At 34.1% G+C, this 18,668-nt stretch overlaps 1 protein-coding gene across 2 annotated transcripts in view; it reads left to right on the top strand.

The window, feature by feature from the left end:
• The window catches only part of TNPO1 (transportin 1), a 98,260-nt gene extending 82,976 nt beyond the window's left edge, over positions 1-15,284 (top strand). For both annotated transcript variants that reach the window (XM_045495209.1, XM_045495200.1), the window contains exons 21-25: positions 2,574-2,649; positions 3,530-3,629; positions 6,042-6,116; positions 7,143-7,285; positions 9,543-15,284. In XM_045495209.1, the coding sequence (XP_045351165.1) occupies positions 2,574-2,649; positions 3,530-3,629; positions 6,042-6,116; positions 7,143-7,250 (359 nt within the window). In that variant the 3' untranslated portion in view covers positions 7,251-7,285; positions 9,543-15,284. The remainder of the gene's footprint in view (positions 1-2,573; positions 2,650-3,529; positions 3,630-6,041; positions 6,117-7,142; positions 7,286-9,542) is intronic.
• Positions 15,285-18,668: the final 3,384 nt, after the last annotated feature.

Genomic DNA, 18,668 nt, shown 5'->3' on the forward strand with positions numbered 1-18,668 from the left:
AGAGTAACTGGCAGCTGGGAAGTAATTTTTCTTTTTAATCTATAAAAATGTGGCCAAAAATATCCTTCACTGTAGTAGTGGTTAACTGGTTAACAATGGCATGTGTATTTTGTATTTTATTGTATACTTTCCTTCAAATTGAGAACTTAGGCAGTACCTTGTAGGATTTTTATTCAGGAGGCTTGTTTCTCTTTTGCATTTATAGAGAGCATGTTGATACTAAAGAGTACCTTCCATACTATAGAACACATTTCTGGGTGATTTTTTTTTTTCCCACCCTCCCTAATTTTTGCTAATAGTGATAAAAGGTGTAAATTTTATTTTCAATCAGGCACATCCTTTTCTTTTATATACCTAAGATAATTTGAATAAATATAGCCAGTGAGGGTTTTACCGAAATACTGGACAAAGATTAAAATCAGGTTTTCTAAATAAGGAAATTTGTTTTCAAAGGCATTTTAACTTTATATGTTTTAATTATAGAAAGCTTATATTTTAATGTGATGAAAATTGATATGTTTATTGGTATGGAAGGAAATCTTTCAATTATGAAACAGTTATATAGCTGTTTGGCTGTATGGGTACTGTTTATTTTATAAAGCGAATTAGATTTTTCTTGCTGTAAAGTACAAAAATGTATGTATTAGGATGGTTATGAAATCTTGTCGGGTTTTTATCTTTAGAATGCAGTACCTATACATGACATTCAGATTTGGAACACTTACCATTATAAAATTACTGTTGAACCTAAAGAAACTTCCTATTTATTTTTAAATGTGAATGCATAACAGCAAATAAATGTTGAATGTAATGTATATTAAAGTTTCTTGTGGGATATCAGCTTGTGAATTTGTTACAGCTCCATTTACAAATTGGCTTTATTATAAGTTTATGTTCTAAGTATGATTCTACTCTAAGTAAACCAAAAAGTAGTTGATTATGCTCATCAAGTTGATAGCTTAAATTGATAAGAGATTCATTCAGTGGATTCATTTTATCACAAATGGCTGCGGAAAATGTTTCCATTATTCCTTATCCAAAGGGCAGGGGCTAATTATTAAAACCACTGTCAATGACTGAGGTCAATAGATTTTAGCAACTTAATTACCATTTTCTTAATATTTCATAAAGCCAATTCCTTAGTGTATGCCGTTATTTGCTCTTTTTCCAATTAGTATATCCTACACTGAACTTTCTCAATGGACCATCATCTGCTTTATCGCATGTTTCATTGGATCGTTCATACTTGCCTGTTTAATGAGAATGTTGCATAGTTTGTGTCTTTTGAACATAGGTTTTCTTTCTCTTGCTTCATTATGAATCTGCTGGATTTTAGTATTATCTGTGTAGTTTGCTTCAAGTAATCCTTAAACATTTTTCTTTACCCCCCCCCCACCCTTTTTTTATGAAAGGTTAACCTGTAAGTTTTTGAGAGAACACCATTAAAGCACCTTATGGTTTGTTTTCTGTTTGTATTTTTTTTCCCGTTGTGTATAAATGTATTTATATGTATGTACCTTTGAATTGCAGAATGCAGTTCTGAGTTGCACTTCTTTTAGCTCTTTGTAAGTTTAAGGACTTCCTGAATTTTGATGGTGAATATGTTTGAGTAATTCCCACTTCGAAATTTTTTTTTTAAGTAAAATATTAGCATGTAATCAGTATGATGTCTTATCTATTTTGTGCTATTGCCTTTTATAGCAAAGACAGATTATTTGTTTATTCCTTTTGTCCACATATCACCTCATTACAGTGGACTATAAATTTCCTTCCTGTCAAATACGGTTTGAAAATAGTGGGCTATTATCTGAGTTGTTACCATTATCACCATCAGAGGATTATTGGAATGGGATTTGACACAACACAGCAGTTTTCCAATTCCTTCATTTAGTGCATTACTGCAAAACCTAAAATTTGACCATTGATTTGAAATTAGGCAATATGGCAATTTGCTATCAGTCCACTGGTTTTAGAAATCTTAACAGACAAAAAAATCTACCTAAATTGGAATTAAGTTCCTCGATTTTCAAAGATTAGAAATCACTTATTTAAAAAGACATAGAGAAGTAAAGAAATTTTAACTCTTTTAACTTCTGAGAACTGTGTTTGAGTGAACAATTCAGAAATGTAATCTTTCACATTTACTAATATTTCTTGGGGAAAAACATAGATTTCATTATTAAATTCTGAAATTTCAACTGGCCTTGAATGGAGAATCTCTAAATCCATCTATTTAATCGCTCATCTTTTTATTAACAGAATGTCTTCACACTTGATTGAGCGAGAAAAGCAATTCATCCTGGTTTTTGGTGTTCTCTCAATCTTTAAAGTTTTTTTTAATTCCTTTCGTTTTCCTTTTTCCAAGAGTATGCCATATATGTTGCTGCCCCTTACTTTAGGGGGTGGTAATAAACAGCACTGGTGAAATCTTATGTTTATTATCATACACAAATTCTGTTGGTTTCTGTTTCTGAGTTATTTGTTGTTTTTTCTTTATTTTTTCTCCTTCCCCCTCATTTGCTCATGTCTTGGTTGGCGTTTGGTGGTGTATAACCGTGATTGCGTTACCTTAGCAATAACAATTGGTCGTCTTGGTTACGTTTGTCCTCAAGAGGTGGCCCCCATGCTACAGCAGTTTATAAGACCCTGGTGTGTATTATTCAATCTTTTTTTTTTAATTCATTTTTCTTCACTCTTTCTTTCTCTTTCTATCTCACTTTTAGATATATTTTCAGTTGGTTACAAAAATCACAATCCTTAATCATTGCCAACCATGTGACTAATCTTGTCCTATCAGGTTTGTGAGGTTTTTCAGTAGCATCGTCATGTATATTTATTTTTATGTTGTGGCTAACGACTAATTGATGCATGGGATAAGATTGTCACATGCTTGCTGTGTTAAAAAGCTTGATTATACATGAAAAGCATTTAAATATCCACCAGTAAAATAAAGATGCATGCAAATTCTATAAATTTAGGTTTTTGCATTGTTTCTTTTTTAGAATTAATTTGAAAACTTGGATTGCATTAAGAAATACATGTTTAAATTACGTTATGTATAAAAACCTTATTTGCTTGTTAATGTTAAAGATAAACATCTACACCATAAGTTGTATAATAATAGTTTATACTGTGGCAGTATATCCTATGTTCTGCTTCTTTCGATTGATAATCTTTCAATTCAAGTCATTTTTAGTAGTGTTTAATGGAATACAAGTCATAATACAGTTTTAAAAATTAATAATTTACTCTTGGCTCACCCTCCTTAATAGTTAAACGGGGGATTAAAAACCAACTGTCCATTTTATAGATGCAATCTATTAATAAGAAAATGTGAATTTCGAGGTTTCCACTATACTGAGATTAGATGGGCCCAACATGCAGGAAGTATGAGAAACTTAAACTTTATGAAAATTCTTTGAATATAAATATTATACTGTGCTGCTTATTCCATTAAATACTGTCCATTAGTATTGTGATTGAACCTGCTTTTTACTTAAATGCTAAACTCAATTCTATAATTTAATAGGTGCACTTCTCTGAGAAACATAAGGGACAATGAGGAAAAGGATTCAGCATTTCGTGGGATTTGTACCATGATCAGTGTGAATCCCAGTGGAGTAATCCAAGTAAGATGTTCATAAAGATTTTTTAACTTTTAATATTCTGAGTAATGAAACTTTTTAAAGGATCACCTGTTTTAAAGCTTTAAATCATGAAAACATACCATATATTACATATATTTTCAATGGTACTAAAAACAAATTATGTTTTTAAAAAGATGTGTTATTTCTTAATGTCTTGAAATGGTAATGCTTGTTTGTGATTTCTTAAATCTTTTTTTATGAAATAAATAGATTGAGGTAATAAAGTCAGATTCTTGTCTCAAATTAAGCCAAAGCATCTTTCATCTACGTCCACTTTGTACGTGCCTCCTATCATTGAATATCAGTTTGTTGAGTTTGCAGATACCTACCCTTAACAGTGACCCAAATAGTTTAGGTTACTCTTTCTTAAGAGTAGGTTATGCTTTCTGTTATTTAGAATTAAACTTAGAAATTCAGTAGTGAACAAAAGAGAATAGTGAATTAGCCATTAGAACTGCTTTAACTGGGAGAGCTTATGATTTATTCATCGTTATTTTGTTTCTTATCTTAGTTTTATATAATATCTAGATATTTTTAGCATTTAAAAAAATTATTTGGCAAAAGTATAAGATATGAGTCTGATAACCTCGGGACCCAAGTGTCAATTTGCAAGACACAAAACAGGAATGTGTTGATTGACACCACGTGTATGAAATTAACAAAATGCAGGCTGTAGAATTCTAGGTTAAGTATCCCAGGTTCCTCAACAGATGAATTGTAAGGAAAAGTATGGGAGGGGTTTTCAAGAAAATACCCTTTCATTTCCAAGAGATAACATGCTTTGAACATCTTTTAATTAACACTTTTTGATATTTCCTGTCTTGTGTTAATGACTGTTGTTTGTTAGTTCAAGTTTAGAAACATGTGAATTACAAGTTTATAAGATTCAAATTGATATAGGTGATCAGCATTGAAAAGTTAGAAATGGAAAAAATCTTTTCACTAATTTCTCATTCATAAAACAATAACCTAGTATTAAAATAAGCCTGTACTATTTTTGGAAATGGTCCCTACTTACAAAATAACCTCCTGGCATTAAGTTTCTGGTTGTTTTTTTGTTTTTTGGGGTTTTTCCCCTCAATACCAAAGAACTTTATGTCATCTTTAATGTGTTTAGAGTATACTACATTACAAAGAAACATTTTCCCATCAGAATTTTGTTGTTTTTGTTTGGTTTTGAATTCACATTTTAAGACCTTAAAACTAACACATATGTACGTGGTCATGAAATCACTGCCAGTTTAAGAGCTGGTAGAAATCTCTGCTTTTTACCTTCTTCACTTATATGTGGTTAAAAGAAAATATCTTAAGGTTTATTTTTTATGTTTAAATTTTTAACAACAGAGTGATATTTGGAAGACAAGGAATCATAATTCTAATAAACCAGATCCTCAGGCACATGGAATTTTATTTGCTTAAATATGTGTTTTATGCACATATTTCAGTCGGTAAATTTTGAAATTTAAGAAGGTGCCCTGAATTTAATAGCAGAATTTTAAATAGTTGACATCAGAACATAAACAATATCTTAAATGCTATATATTGAACTGCTATTGAAGTATGCTAGTCAAGATTGAAAAATACTTAAATGAAACATTTAAAGCCTATACCTTTTGTCACCTTGTTTTCATAGTGAGAATAACCCAATTATCTTTCAAATAATAAAGCATTGGATATTCTTTTTTGCTTGGGTTGGGTTAGGTTGGATTGGGTATTATAACTTGATATATAATTAGTTTTTCTTCTAACTTTTGGTCATTTTGTTTTAAGTTTCGACCTGAAGTTTAGATCTGTTAATTCCTATACTCCCAAGCTTATTTGGCTTCTACTTAGCTAGCTTTAAATTATTTCTAGGCCAGTCAGAACTGTAAGATTATTGAATTTATGTATTTCCCTTTTTTTTTTTTTTTTTTTTTACTCCAGTTTATTTATTTACTTTGAGAGAGAGAGAGAGGGAGAGAGAATCCTAAGCAGGCTGCACACTGTCCATGCAGAGCCTAGTGTAGGACTCAATCACATGAACCGTGAGGTTATGACCTGAGCCTAAATCGAGTTGGATGCTTAACTGACTGAGCCACCCAGGCACCCCAATTTATATATTTAAGTCATTGAATGAAGGTTTTTAAAACTGGTGTTCATTTAATATTTTCAGTCCATTGTTGATGCTCATTAGACTGGGGTTTTGGAATAGGAAATCTAATACAAAGGGGCATTACATTCCAATATAAACTGAATGAGTAGAGGTTCCTCGATGGTGGAATAATAGGGATACCCATTAAGTAATCCTTTATAATTCCTTATCATAAAAAAACTTGAGGTAGGATTTGGTCGTGATAGGTATGTTTTGCTGTGTTTGACAAATAACAATCTAAGATGTGTTTCCTCTTGTTACAGGATTTTATATTTTTTTGTGATGCTGTTGCATCGTGGATTAACCCAAAAGATGATCTGAGAGACATGTTCTGTAAGGTAAGGTAACTAAAAAGTTTTTATGGTAGATATCTTGGGACTGTTAAAATCCTGGTTGGAAAGTTTAAATTACTTTTATATTTCATATGAAACTTGGACTCTTTGAATCCGTATTGATTGGTAGACCATATAACCTTTGGTCTTGGCAAAAAAGTTGGCTTGATCTTTTCTTAAGGTATAGCAGTGACTCAGTAGAGTACACACTTCAAAAATATTTTCTGAAGCAATACCACTGATTTCATGTGGTCCCACTATCCCACCTGTACAAAACAGCATATATTTTCAAAGATGACTGAGATTTGAAGTCTAAACTGTTGAACAAAGTAAATTTTAAGTGTTTTACACAGGGATTAAATCTATATAGTTGTTCTGGTAGTGTCCCTCTGGATTAACTCCAGTCAGTACTCAACCATTAACAAAATAAGAAATACAGTGTTACACATTTGAATCACCTATTACTGAAATTAGTGAACTGTGGTTGCAGATGTGAACCCAAAAATTTATATATTTTCAATTTGAAAAAACTTAATGTGCCATAGGAATTTTATCCCTTGATTGAGTTCTGTACTTTCTTGTATTAGGTCGGAGTTTATTTAGTATATATCTCTTACTAGGTCACTTGCTGAATTCTATCTAAACTTTCCAAAGCCAAGTTTAGCATATATTATGTGGTGCTTTTATTTTTTATTATTTTTTTTAATGTTTATTTGAGAGACAGAGACAGACAGCGGGAATGGGGAAGGGGCAGAGAGAGAGAGACAATCTGAAGCATGCTCCAGGCTGTGAGCTGTCAGCACAGAGCCCAACACGGGGCTCAAACTCAGAAACTGTGAGATCATGACCTGAGCTGAAGTCGGGTGCTTAACCGACTGAGCCACCCAGGTGCCCCTTTTATGAGGTGCTTTTAGACAGGACACACCAACAAAGTTTGAGAATCACTGCTTTAAAATGGATAAAATGTTTTTAAAAGATTGGAGTTTTTCTCTTGTTAGTGATAAATTAATGATTTTTTTTCACTTTTTGCAGATCCTTCATGGATTTAAAAATCAAGTTGGGGATGAAAATTGGAGGCGTTTCTCTGACCAGTTTCCGCTTCCCTTAAAAGAGCGTCTTGCAGCTTTTTATGGTGTTTAATCTCATACACTTAAGCTGCAGTCCCATAATTAGGGGTAAGTTGTAAGAAGTTTTGAGTTTTTCAGGGTGAAGAAACTTAGGTCTGCAATCTAAACCTACTGAGTGAAATTAAAGCTATATGTTTTTCTACAGAGGTTGAGTAAAACATTCTTAAGCTATATTAGACTTGAAATTTAAAATCCTTAAGGCTAGAGAATTTTTTTTTTTAACTGACAAGCAAGGGTTAACAAAATGCATCATTTTACTTTCAGTCCTGAGTAGAAGGAAATCTAAGTTGGTATGCTAGTTAGACTACTCGACATAGTAATCCTTCTTAAATTTTTTGCACTGTAAGAATTCTCCCCACATTCACTTTGGCACAGGGTAGAAATGATTTTGAAGTATGAATTTATCGTCTGTGATATATGAAGGACTTCTGTGGTTGTGAGCTTCAGGGAAAAGCCCACTAGAATTGGAACTAGTGTAGGGCTCAGTAGATAGGAATATTTAATATTCATTTTTCAAGGTTGTATTTTACGGAGCACCTGCCATGTGACCAGCACTGTCTTAAAATGGACAATGGAAGAGTGTATTTCGCTTTGGGGTGGTAGAGGGGTAAGTCCATTTGGACTCCTGTTCCTCGAGTTTTTCTTTACTTATGTAGAACTAATAATCCTGATCTCTTAGCTTCAGTTCCATCATTGAGTTATTTTGAAGATTAAATAGTAAACTGTATGTGATGCCAGAACTTAGTGTATATTGCTTAACACACTAAGTTGGCTCAGTAAATGTTAGGAATATGGACCAGTACGGGGAACGAGAATACCCTTCTTTAGGTGTTGAACATGAACTGAGACATATTTGACTGGAGGGCCAAGGAGTATACTCACTGGTGTCCAGAAGATGTCCACCAACTTCAGTCACCTTTTCTGTTGGGAGTTTTTGTCGACTTGCTTGTTTACTTTGAACTAGATTTTAAACCTGGAAAGATTTCAGCTTCCAAGTTGTCAAAGCTGCAGGGCAGTAGAAATGGACTTGTAGTCTCTGGAATATCTCAGAGCCCTGTATGCACTTATCCCCCTGTAGTTTTGAGTCCTTGGGGCTATTTTGTGGCTTTAGCATTTTGGAAAAGTGCGTAATTCACTTTATGTTAAATCGTGAAAATGTAATAGATGAGAATGATTCTTAACATCAAGGGTTGAAAAATAGAACAGTGAGCTGAATCTGTAGCAAAGACTTTTCAGATTTAATATCTTCTGTGATCTCTGTCCTGTCACCAATTAGGAATTAACTGAGTTGATTTACTCTAAGACAATGTATGACGAAAGTATTCGTTATCTAATTAGAGATAAAAGTGGATCAGTATCTTTATTCCTGCCTTTTTCATAATGTTCCCTTTTTTCAGAGGCAGAGAAAAGGTGTTGCATGTACTTCTCCACAGATGGGCTAATCACACCCTGAATTTACATCAGTCTTCATAATAAATGTCCAGTGTTTGGTACGAGTGGTTGGTAGATTTTTGTTGTGAAGACCACTGTCAGGCACTGGTTACAATCTCCTAGGAATCTGTTTTATTTCTCAATGTGCTTATCGTTAAAACCGCTGGTGTCTTTAATAGGAAAATCAAGAGGTCTGAGAACATAGGAAATGACTGAGCAGGATAGGGCCCGAAGAATTATTAATAAGGAACATCAGGGAGGCAGGTGTTAAAACTTACTTTCTGGTATTTGCTGAATGTAGTAACCTTAGTACAGTTCAAACACATTAGGGCCTCCTAAGCTAAAACATCAGACAACCAAAAATAAGTAATTCTTCTTTATTTTTTCATGGATTGGATTTTCATGTGCATAATATTGGGCATAGTGGCCCCAAAAAAAGATCATGTATTCATTCTCACTGAAGAAAGAATTATTTTAAAGCAAGTGTTATTTGACTTTGAAGAAGGTAAGGCAGCTTGTTACTTGTGGAATAACCGATTCCCATTGGAGCCCATTGTGCAAAGGGGGTTAAAGAATTAGATTGATAGCATCCTACAAGATGTCCATCTAAATTTCATCTATATGAGGTGTTCCACACCTCTCTGCATGTCTTCAGCTTGGTGTCACTTCTCATACCTGATGCAGATGACAGTTGAAGGCCATAGGAGAGGGCAGCGACATGGGTTATCACTGACTACTGGCACGATCTTAGACAATTTATCCTGTTTGTCATTTTCTGTAGTTAGAAGTAGCGCTCTCACTTGATTAGTTATGTGTTTCACTGGCTTTAAGAGAAACAGTTGTTAAAATATAAAATTGTTTTCTTTTCTTATAGGTCCTTCAGTCTTGGAGACTATGAGGGAGCCTCTGCACCCAGGGAAAATGTTACCCTTTACAGGGGGGAAGGGTAAACCAGTAGGGAATACAGTACAATCCCAACCCTACTGGGAGGGGCGGGAGGGAGGTGTTGCCGTCACTGTATTAAGTCGATGTTGGGAAACGTTTTAACATCTGGAGCCTTTGTGGGTGGAAATCTGTCTCCAATTACAACTCCGCACTGGATGTGAAGAAGCAAAAACAAAAAACAAAACAAAAAAAAAACCAAAACCTATTCAGTCTACTCACAAAACAGTACATCCTGGAATATTATGGGGAATTGTACCAAAACAAGAACCACATAAATGATGCATAGGGATAAGAAAGAGGAAAAATTCTATAGCGCACAATAAAGGAAACCTAAGAATGGGGTTACAAACAGTAAAGAAGCTTTTTTTTTTTTCTTAATTTAAAGATTTTTATAAATTTTCCCACATGATGGGGCCTTGTTTTTGCATGCTGATGAAGAACTACACAAATGAAGCTAATAGAATTAAAATCAGCTTGCCTACCCATAGTAGAAGCAGGTTCTTGGAAGTTACAATTTAAAGGTACCCCAAAAAAGTTGGAAATAAAACCAAGCAAATTTAAACAATGAAGCACCCTGTGAAATGCCAAATGAGTCACTCCTTTTACCTTTGTGGGATGGGCAGGGAGGGAGGAATAAATGGGGTTGGGCATATCAAACTAAAGATTGACATCTTGATTTTGCATTAAAACATTAATGTAGTGGATATAATTTGATGGTTGTACTTCATTAGATTTAATTTCTAGGCCAAGACGTTCTTTTTAAAGTGCAGTTTAAGGTTCAGGCATGCATTCTGGCTCATAGTGATTGAAAGTACTTTAAATTAGTGGGGAAGTAGCATGCTTGCATCACATAGAGTGAGATTGGTATTCATTTACCTCTGGTGCGCCAGTGTGTGTTGCAGTTTACCAATTCAATATAGCCCTGCATTTAAAATTCCTTTTTAAGATTTGTGGATTTTTTATTTTTATTAAGAATATAGATATAAAGTACTGTAGTTTACAGCTAGGCCTTGAAATATCTTTTTAGGATCTTGTTAGGAGTAAGATTGATATTGTATTGTGTGTAACCTGCACAATGTGGAAAGCTGATATACCTGTGCAAAATCTTTGCCTCCGTGCTGTCAGTGTGATGTGCTTTCTGCATGGTTATATACTACTAGTGATTTTATCAAAACTTCTAAAACATAAAATACATGGTAAAAGATCTGTAAGAGGCTGCATAAATGTTAGTTGGCACATAAAGACAATTGTAGAAGTTGAAGACATGATTGCTATATCTCAATGTTTATTCCCACTCAACATATTGCCTTCTAAGCTTTCTTTTTTTGTTCAAAGCATGATCTTAAAGATGTTTAAGTTAATGGATGTAATGCAGGGTTCCTACACTGTATTGGCGCATGTTGGTGGCCCTCTGTGCCCTAGACAGATGCACACAGGGTGCAAGTAAAAAGCTACAGAGTGAAAGTTGGTTTGGATCCTCTTCATTTCATTTGTTTAGCTTTTCTGTTATTTTTCTCTACTTACATGTATTCCTGTGAATAAATCCTTGTTAAGTTAACCCTTTACTTTTCCTTCCATGTGTATTTTCTTATATACTGTGAATGTGAAAACCTAACTGGTACACTTGATCTTGTGTCCATATGAAAGTGCAAGTCTTTATTAATTTGGATTGCCTGAACAGTGTATCCCATGATGATGAAGGAAAATGGAGAGATTTTTCTTTTTAACTCTGCTGGTCAGAGATGAAGCCACACCTTTCCATTTTTCAATGCTGCATATTTAATCTGCAACAAAAATGTTAAGCCATAACAACCTTTTTATATTTTAGTTTGTCACCTTTGCATTGCAGAATAAATCCTGAATAACCATTTTTATAAGCAGTTGCTCCTCTTTGCATGGTTCTGTTCTTCTAAAGGTGTTGAATGATACAGCCATTGCACTGAAGTTTGAGCTGTATGCGTGTGAATTTAAAAATACCGTTTCAAACAACTTCAAATGCATGGTAGCATGCAGAAAGGTTTTTGTTACTGTGTGTGTGTGTGTGTGTGTGTGCGTGTGTGTGTGTATATGTGTGTATTTTTTTAAACATGTTCTTTCACCTTTTTCCCTCTACTTTGGCTTTGCAAATTTCAGTCTGTAGAGCCCAAAATTAAGTCCTATTTTACAAATGTCCAGTTTGTTTTTTGGTTTTTTTTAATTATAAAGTTGGATCCAAAGGGTATGTAGCATTTTGCTTTCTAGTACCTTGCTTCATTAGGAGCTCCAATTTTGCTTCAGTCTTCAAAACCTGATTAGTATAGCCATTTTATCCTTAAATCCTAGTGACACTCTGTAGTTTGTCAAATACTTCTTAGAATTTAGTGTTGGAGATATTTTAGTATTCTGGAAGAAGTAAAATATAGATTGAAAGAAATGGCAAAATTCTTCCCTAAACACTTTAAAACAAACCTATAAAAACAACCCTCAGTAAAATTATCTGGACCTGTGATTGACAATTCCACACTGACTGAAAAGCGATTTGTTACCTCTTTGATTAAAAATTGGTTTTTAATTAAGCAGATATGTAAGATGGAGTGTGCCCATTTTTGTAGTCACTTAACCTGTTTTAAATTTAAAGGAAATTTAATTTAAAAATAGTCAAATTAAGGAAATATGATTGGCAACCTGAGATTGGGTTGGGTTTTTTGTGCTTTTCTGCCCTTGAGGTTATTGTTTCTCCCTAATTTATATTTCAGATACGTAGTATAGCCTAGGAATTTGCAGAAGCCATTTAAGTTCTCTTTTGAGGTAAGCTCTGATTTAGCATTTATTATTCTGATAAAACTTAATACATCATGGGATATATATAAAGCAACTTAATTCTTGTGGTGTAGTCTTAATAGTTTTGAATGTTGACTGAATGTCTATGAAATCGTGTTTGTCTTTGTTACATTCCAGTGTTTCTGCCTCTTGGCATGCTTAAAGCACGGCTTACTTCATCTGCTCCTTCCACACTAAAGTGCTGTTAGTGTGCTCAACTACAGAAATAGCCGCTGCTAAGTGATGTAGATTTTCTACTTGAATATTTTTATGTTGTAGGAACCTCAGGAGGTCAGTGTTTACTGTTTTATATATGCCTTCTTTTTCCTGTTCGAGCTTCTCTCTTTGAAGGATTCTAACAGAACAAAAGCTGCTGATCAACCTAAGTTGGAAACAGAAAGTGTATTTAATATAATTTAAATGCATGTTTGGCAGTTCAGTGTTGTAGTCGGTTCATTAGCAAGTGAACTTAGTGCCACAGAATTCATTTATTCAGGAAAGAATTTTGCTTTTTGTATTGTCTAATCTCTTTAATAACTTCATACCGTGTAAAAAAAAATCACTTTTTTATATTTTTTAGTTGGTTATTTCCCAAATAATCAACATGTAAATAATCTTTAAGAGCCAGTTCTGATGCTTTACATTATTGCTACTTGATTTGTGACGCAAGTTAGGTTTCAGAAGAATAGATTTTAAGACACTTAACCAAGCCATTACATCTTAAAAACGAAAGAAGTAGCATACATTTTGTAATTAACATATTGATAAACACTGTGATTTTTTTTGTTAAGACTTTTTCATTGATCTGAATTGCTTAAATTGCATATATTGTAAAATAGGATCAGATGTATATTTTAAAATAATTTGAACTGACTTTTCCTCTCTTGAAATGCTTTGTCTACTCAGTTATGAAATATTCAGATACAAGTTTTATCTCAGGTGAATACTCTTGTATCCTTTTTGCTTTGGTGACATATGCTATAAAGGTTCATCGTACTTAGTTTGTTTTTTAGTGTATTTCATGAAGAATCTTCGCATTTAGTCAGATTTTCCAATCCTTACTCTAGCAGACTAGGGTGGTATAGATCCCTCCTGGCAAGCCTTTTGCATGCAGGTTTACCTTGAAAGTGAGTTCAATTTGGTCCTCCTTTTCTCCAAACCCTCAAGATAGGAAAAGGGGTTTTTCTGTCCTGTACTGAATTACCCTGCATAGCTGAGATGCCAGAATTAAACTAATTATATCTTAAGCTCTTTAGTCTAAATTTAACTTTAAATCCTTTGCCATAAAGAAAAAAGTGGTTTTTTTGCTTCATATAATTAATCTATATTATTCATATTGAATGTATTAACAGATAACGGTGCAAAAGACATTCTTCCCAAGAGAAGAGTGTACCATGCGTAACTGCAATTTAAATTCTTCTTTAGTAGTACTTTAAAATACAGCTTTGCTTATTGAGTTATTTTTGCAAATATTACAAGGGGGAAAACACTAACTGTTGCTACTAGTACTGTTACTGAAGTGTAGGCATTGAAATCTTAAAAACTAGGGTCTTCAGATTAAGGGATAATCTAGGTGAAAAATCAGATCGATAAAGAGCTGTGTAACAATATCATCTAGTAATAATACCATGCAAGAGCATTGTATACTTACTTAGTAGACTTCATACTGTATTAAATACGGAGATATTTCTAATGCCTCTTAAAATTAAATTTTGCATAAAAGTTTTCATTCACTTGTACACTTTCCAGGTGACTTGTGACGAATTTTTTCAGTCTTAATTTAGACCTTTCCCCCATTGGTATTACTTATATGTAGAGGATTCTTTACCTTTATTCCTAATTCTTATACATGTTAATTTTAAGGTATACATTTAAATTAATAGCAACTGTTTATTGTGATTTGTATCCCAGAATGTATTGTGTTTTTAAAAAAACTGTATGCATGATTTTAAGGGAAGTTAAAATGGTGATTTTTTTTTTTTCTCACCTCTTGTACATTTTAAAACCAAACCAAATCTTTTTGCCAAGCACTGTATCACTAATTAGGAAAATAGTATTTTCCCTTTTGTTGAAATTTTTGTTCATCTACCATAGAATCCTCTTTTACTATGGCTTGGTATTATGCAGAATTAGCTATTTTGCAAGTCTAATTATCTTCCTCAAAGCCTACTATAACATGGTTAGCCTGTAAGGCAGTGTTTGTCCCCTCCTAATACCAGCCTCATAAAGGGGTTTCGCTGTACTTTCCCCATATTACCTTACTGATGTTTTCCTGTGTGGATATATAACCAAATTAAGATTGGATGATTTCTATGGAGATAATAATTAGACAATACTGTATAATTAATTTTACTTAGTAGATGATCATCTGTGAGAAGAGATGTTTAAACGTGGTTAATGACTTCACTTCATATTATAAAGCAGTTTTACAATTAATATTCATGTTAACATTGGGTGCAATAATTTAGTAGTTTTAGCGTTAGTTATAAATAACTGGATCTTTCTGCTGACAACTTAGGTTGTATGAGTTATGCTTAAAAGCTTTAAATCTGATGTTTCCTGTACCTGCCACACTATGTTAGAATGTGTCCTTCAAATAGATCCTCCTGCAACTTCTCAAACTGTACTAAATTGATATTTCTTGAAGTCTAACTCTGTGCTAACAGATCTTCATTTTAAATAGAATATGGTTTTAATTTTTGATAAGCTGCTGAATTTTAAAGAGAGTTTTTTGGGGCCACCAAATATTTTGGATCATGCAGAGAATATATATTGTACTGTAGTAATTTTGTATTTACATTTGTATGATGTGACATAATAGATGTGAATGTTAATCACTGCTTGACTATGTTAATAAAGTTGTTTAACTATAGATGTTTCACTCTGATTTTTAATGAAAGGAAATGAGCTTTCTTTCCCTCCCTACCCCCCATTTTGGGTCCAGATCAGTCTTGTTGTGTTGTTTTTTGTTGTTTGGGGATTTTTGTTTGTTTCAGGTTTTTTTCTTAGCTTACATATAGTGCCCTCTTGTTTGGCAACCATTTTTAAATTGAAGTATTTTTTATTTTTATAGTTCAGTAAAAATATTTGTCCCACATTTTAATTTAACTGCTATTGTTGGTGTATTTTCTAAACAGATTCTAGGTTCAGCTTTTTGTGGACAAGGAGGGAAAAATAGTGCTCTGCAAAAGGAATTGAAAAGATGAAGTCCTGAATAAAACATCGTGAGGATAGATTGCATGAATGTGTATGGATGTGTGTCCTATTAAGGCGAGATTCCAGGGTTTAGGACTTAGATTGTGGGAGAAAATACTCAAAGGCAGCCTAATTATTGGTCATTCAAGATCCTGATTTGCTGCTATAATCTCAAAGAAACTGTGCCTGAAAGTAAAAACTTTTGGGTTTTTTGGTAAGTCTTTTAATATTTTTGTGAAACTAAAATACAAATGTTAGGATGTTTTCACTTGATCCTTCTTTTTTTAACTGATGGGGATTTTTATCTTGTGATTACTTCATAATTCATGTTGTTTTAAGTAGGTTACCTATGATTCTTTAGGAGTGATTGGAAAAGAAGCTTTTGAACTAGACAGCTCTTGAGTTTGGACTTGTTCCTTACCATACCAGTTGAATGTAGAAACTGAAGCTGTGACTGTCATTTAGTAATCCTTAATCGCAGAGTCGTGTTAACTGGATGTAAGACAACCTCTTGAAACATCCACATTGATTTCCAGTTCAACGCAATTGCAAATTACAGTTCAGAAATTCAACACCATTTCTAAACCATTGGCAGTAGCGCTCCTGGGGAAATTGGTATACTAAGAACCTTAAGGTTTTTGTGCTAGCCGTTAATGTGATTCATTCTATGCCTCTTACAATGATCTTTCTCTGACAGTTTTCAGTTCCAAGTATTCTTTTTCAAGCCTTTTGAAGAATTTCATTAAACAATTTAATAATTGACCATTCCTGTGCACCTAGTAAGATAGTGAATTGGTGCATTGCTTTTAGTATCCAAATTTACCTGTTAATACACATTGACATGATAGCTACACTCTTTCCATGAACAGTTTTACAACCATCTTACTACTTTTGGACATTCAGAAGTTCTCATTTTTCACTCTTAGAAATAAAGTTGTGGGGCACCTGGGTAGATGGCTGTTGGTTAAAGTGTCTGACTCTTGATCTCAGCTCAGGTCTTGATCTCAGGATGGTGAATTCAAGCCCTGCATTGGGCTCCATGTTGGGTGTGGAGCCTACTTTAAATTAAAAAAAAAAAAAAGTTGTGATGAATGTCCCTGTGCTGAAATGTTCGTATGCCTGCAGTGATTTTTTTGTTTTTAGTGGAATTGCCGTGTCTAAAGGAGACAGCTGCAGCCCAGTTTCCTTTCAGATAAAGTTCTAATTTTCATACCCAGCAGCAATTTCAGTGAATGATGTTGTATGCTGTGAATTATAATTTAATAGCAAGGTTTTCTAACTTTAGGAAATTTTATATACAAAATTCATCTTCATGTTACATATTTAACATTTGTCTAAGTCTTCTGTCACAGGCACATTCCCTGGTTTCATGGAACTTCGATTCTCTTGTAGGAAGGCAAATAAGTGAGTTACATGGTGGCAAGTGCCAGGGAGAAAAAGCAGATGAAAGGTATTGATGGTCGGAATGAGGCTTGCTATTTTTAATGAGATGAGGGGAGATAGAGGAAAGTCTAAAGGGTGTCACTTGAGCAAAAACTTGAAGGAACCAGCCCATAGATGTCTGGGAATGAGTATTTAAAAGTAAAGGGGGCAAGAAAGACCAATACCTTGAGACAGTAATAGGTTTGGTATGTTTTGCATGCACATGAGAAGGGTGTAGCTCCAGCACTGGGTGCAAGGGAGAAGAGTAGTTAGATATGATCCAAGAGGTAACTGAAGGCCCAATGGTATAGGTCAGTTTTGCACTTGTGAGGTAAGGAACCATGGTTGGATTACCTGGCTGTATTTTAAAGGTGGAATCCAGATTTGCCAACATGAGGATGGGTTGTGTGAGGGAAGAAATCAAGAGAACTCTTAAGGCTTGGTCTGACTTGAGCAGCTGGAAGAATGGAAGTGTCCGTAATTAGGATAGAAATAATCCAATATTTGGGTTGAGACATCCATGGGTGGGGCGGGGGGAGAGGTAGAGTAGGCAGTTGGAGGTCAGCGGAGATAACCTGGCTAACAAATGCAGAAAAACTGAGAGTGTATAAATGGTGCTTCCAACCATGAAACTGAATGTGAACATCATTAGAGGACTAGGGGAAAAAAAGGAAAGAGACACTCCAACACAAGTCTTAAGAATTGATAAAACTATAGGGGAGCATGGTATTCTGATGAACAGAACGAGAATTTGCTTTGCATTTAACACAACGGAGGTCATTTTGACAAACTTAGGGCTCTGGAAGACTCAGAATAGGAGCTCTCTTCCTCCAAGGGTTGAAAGCCTGTAGGTTTTCCTTTTCCTCAAGGCAAGGTAGTTTTATGTTCTAGAAACTAAATTGTTCAAGAAATGTGGAAGCTTGTGAAGAGTGAGCAGCCCAAAGTGGCCAGAGATACAGAACTTCCCTAAATGATTAGCAGCTTGTAGTGTCGAAAGTTAAAAACTTCCCCACAAGATTAGCAGCCAGTTTTTTATTTAAGATATGATTAGTCCAGAGTTCATGTGCCAAAGCAAGAGATGGATGCCAGAGAAATTATGAGAGAAAGGTAGTAAGCATGGGGCAATCTCATTCAGATATTTTCTTTTCAAATTATGGCTTCAGAAATTAAGAACTGCTTCATGAACAGGTAGCTCAAAAGAACTAAATCCAGAAACATCTAAATATACATGAAACTAGTATATGATACTTAAGTGAAAAAAGATGAATTTGACAAGTGTTGGCAAATCTGGGTAGACATCGGTGCGAAAAAAAAAAATATTCCTATCTCATACTAAGAAAAGGTTAGATCTAAGTTGAAACCTTAAATTTTATTATATATATATTTTTTTCCTTAGCACGGGGAAGGCATTTCTAGGTATGATACCTCAAAAGTCTTGAAAGAGGAGGTTCTTTAACAAGCCTAAAAATTCTGCATGGCAAAGTAAAAACCTGGAGGAAAGTTTGCAGCTCCTTTCACAGAAAATGGTGAATTTCCTTAACTTATAAAGACAAGTCAGTGAGGCAGCTCAGTAGGATATTAATAGTTCACAGAAGGCTAAATACAGTTTTATACATATATTCAACTCCGTCAACTGAAA

Source organism: Leopardus geoffroyi, chromosome A1 (assembly GCF_018350155.1).
Source record: "Leopardus geoffroyi isolate Oge1 chromosome A1, O.geoffroyi_Oge1_pat1.0, whole genome shotgun sequence".
In the NCBI taxonomy this organism is placed as follows: Eukaryota; Metazoa; Chordata; class Mammalia; order Carnivora; family Felidae; genus Leopardus; species Leopardus geoffroyi.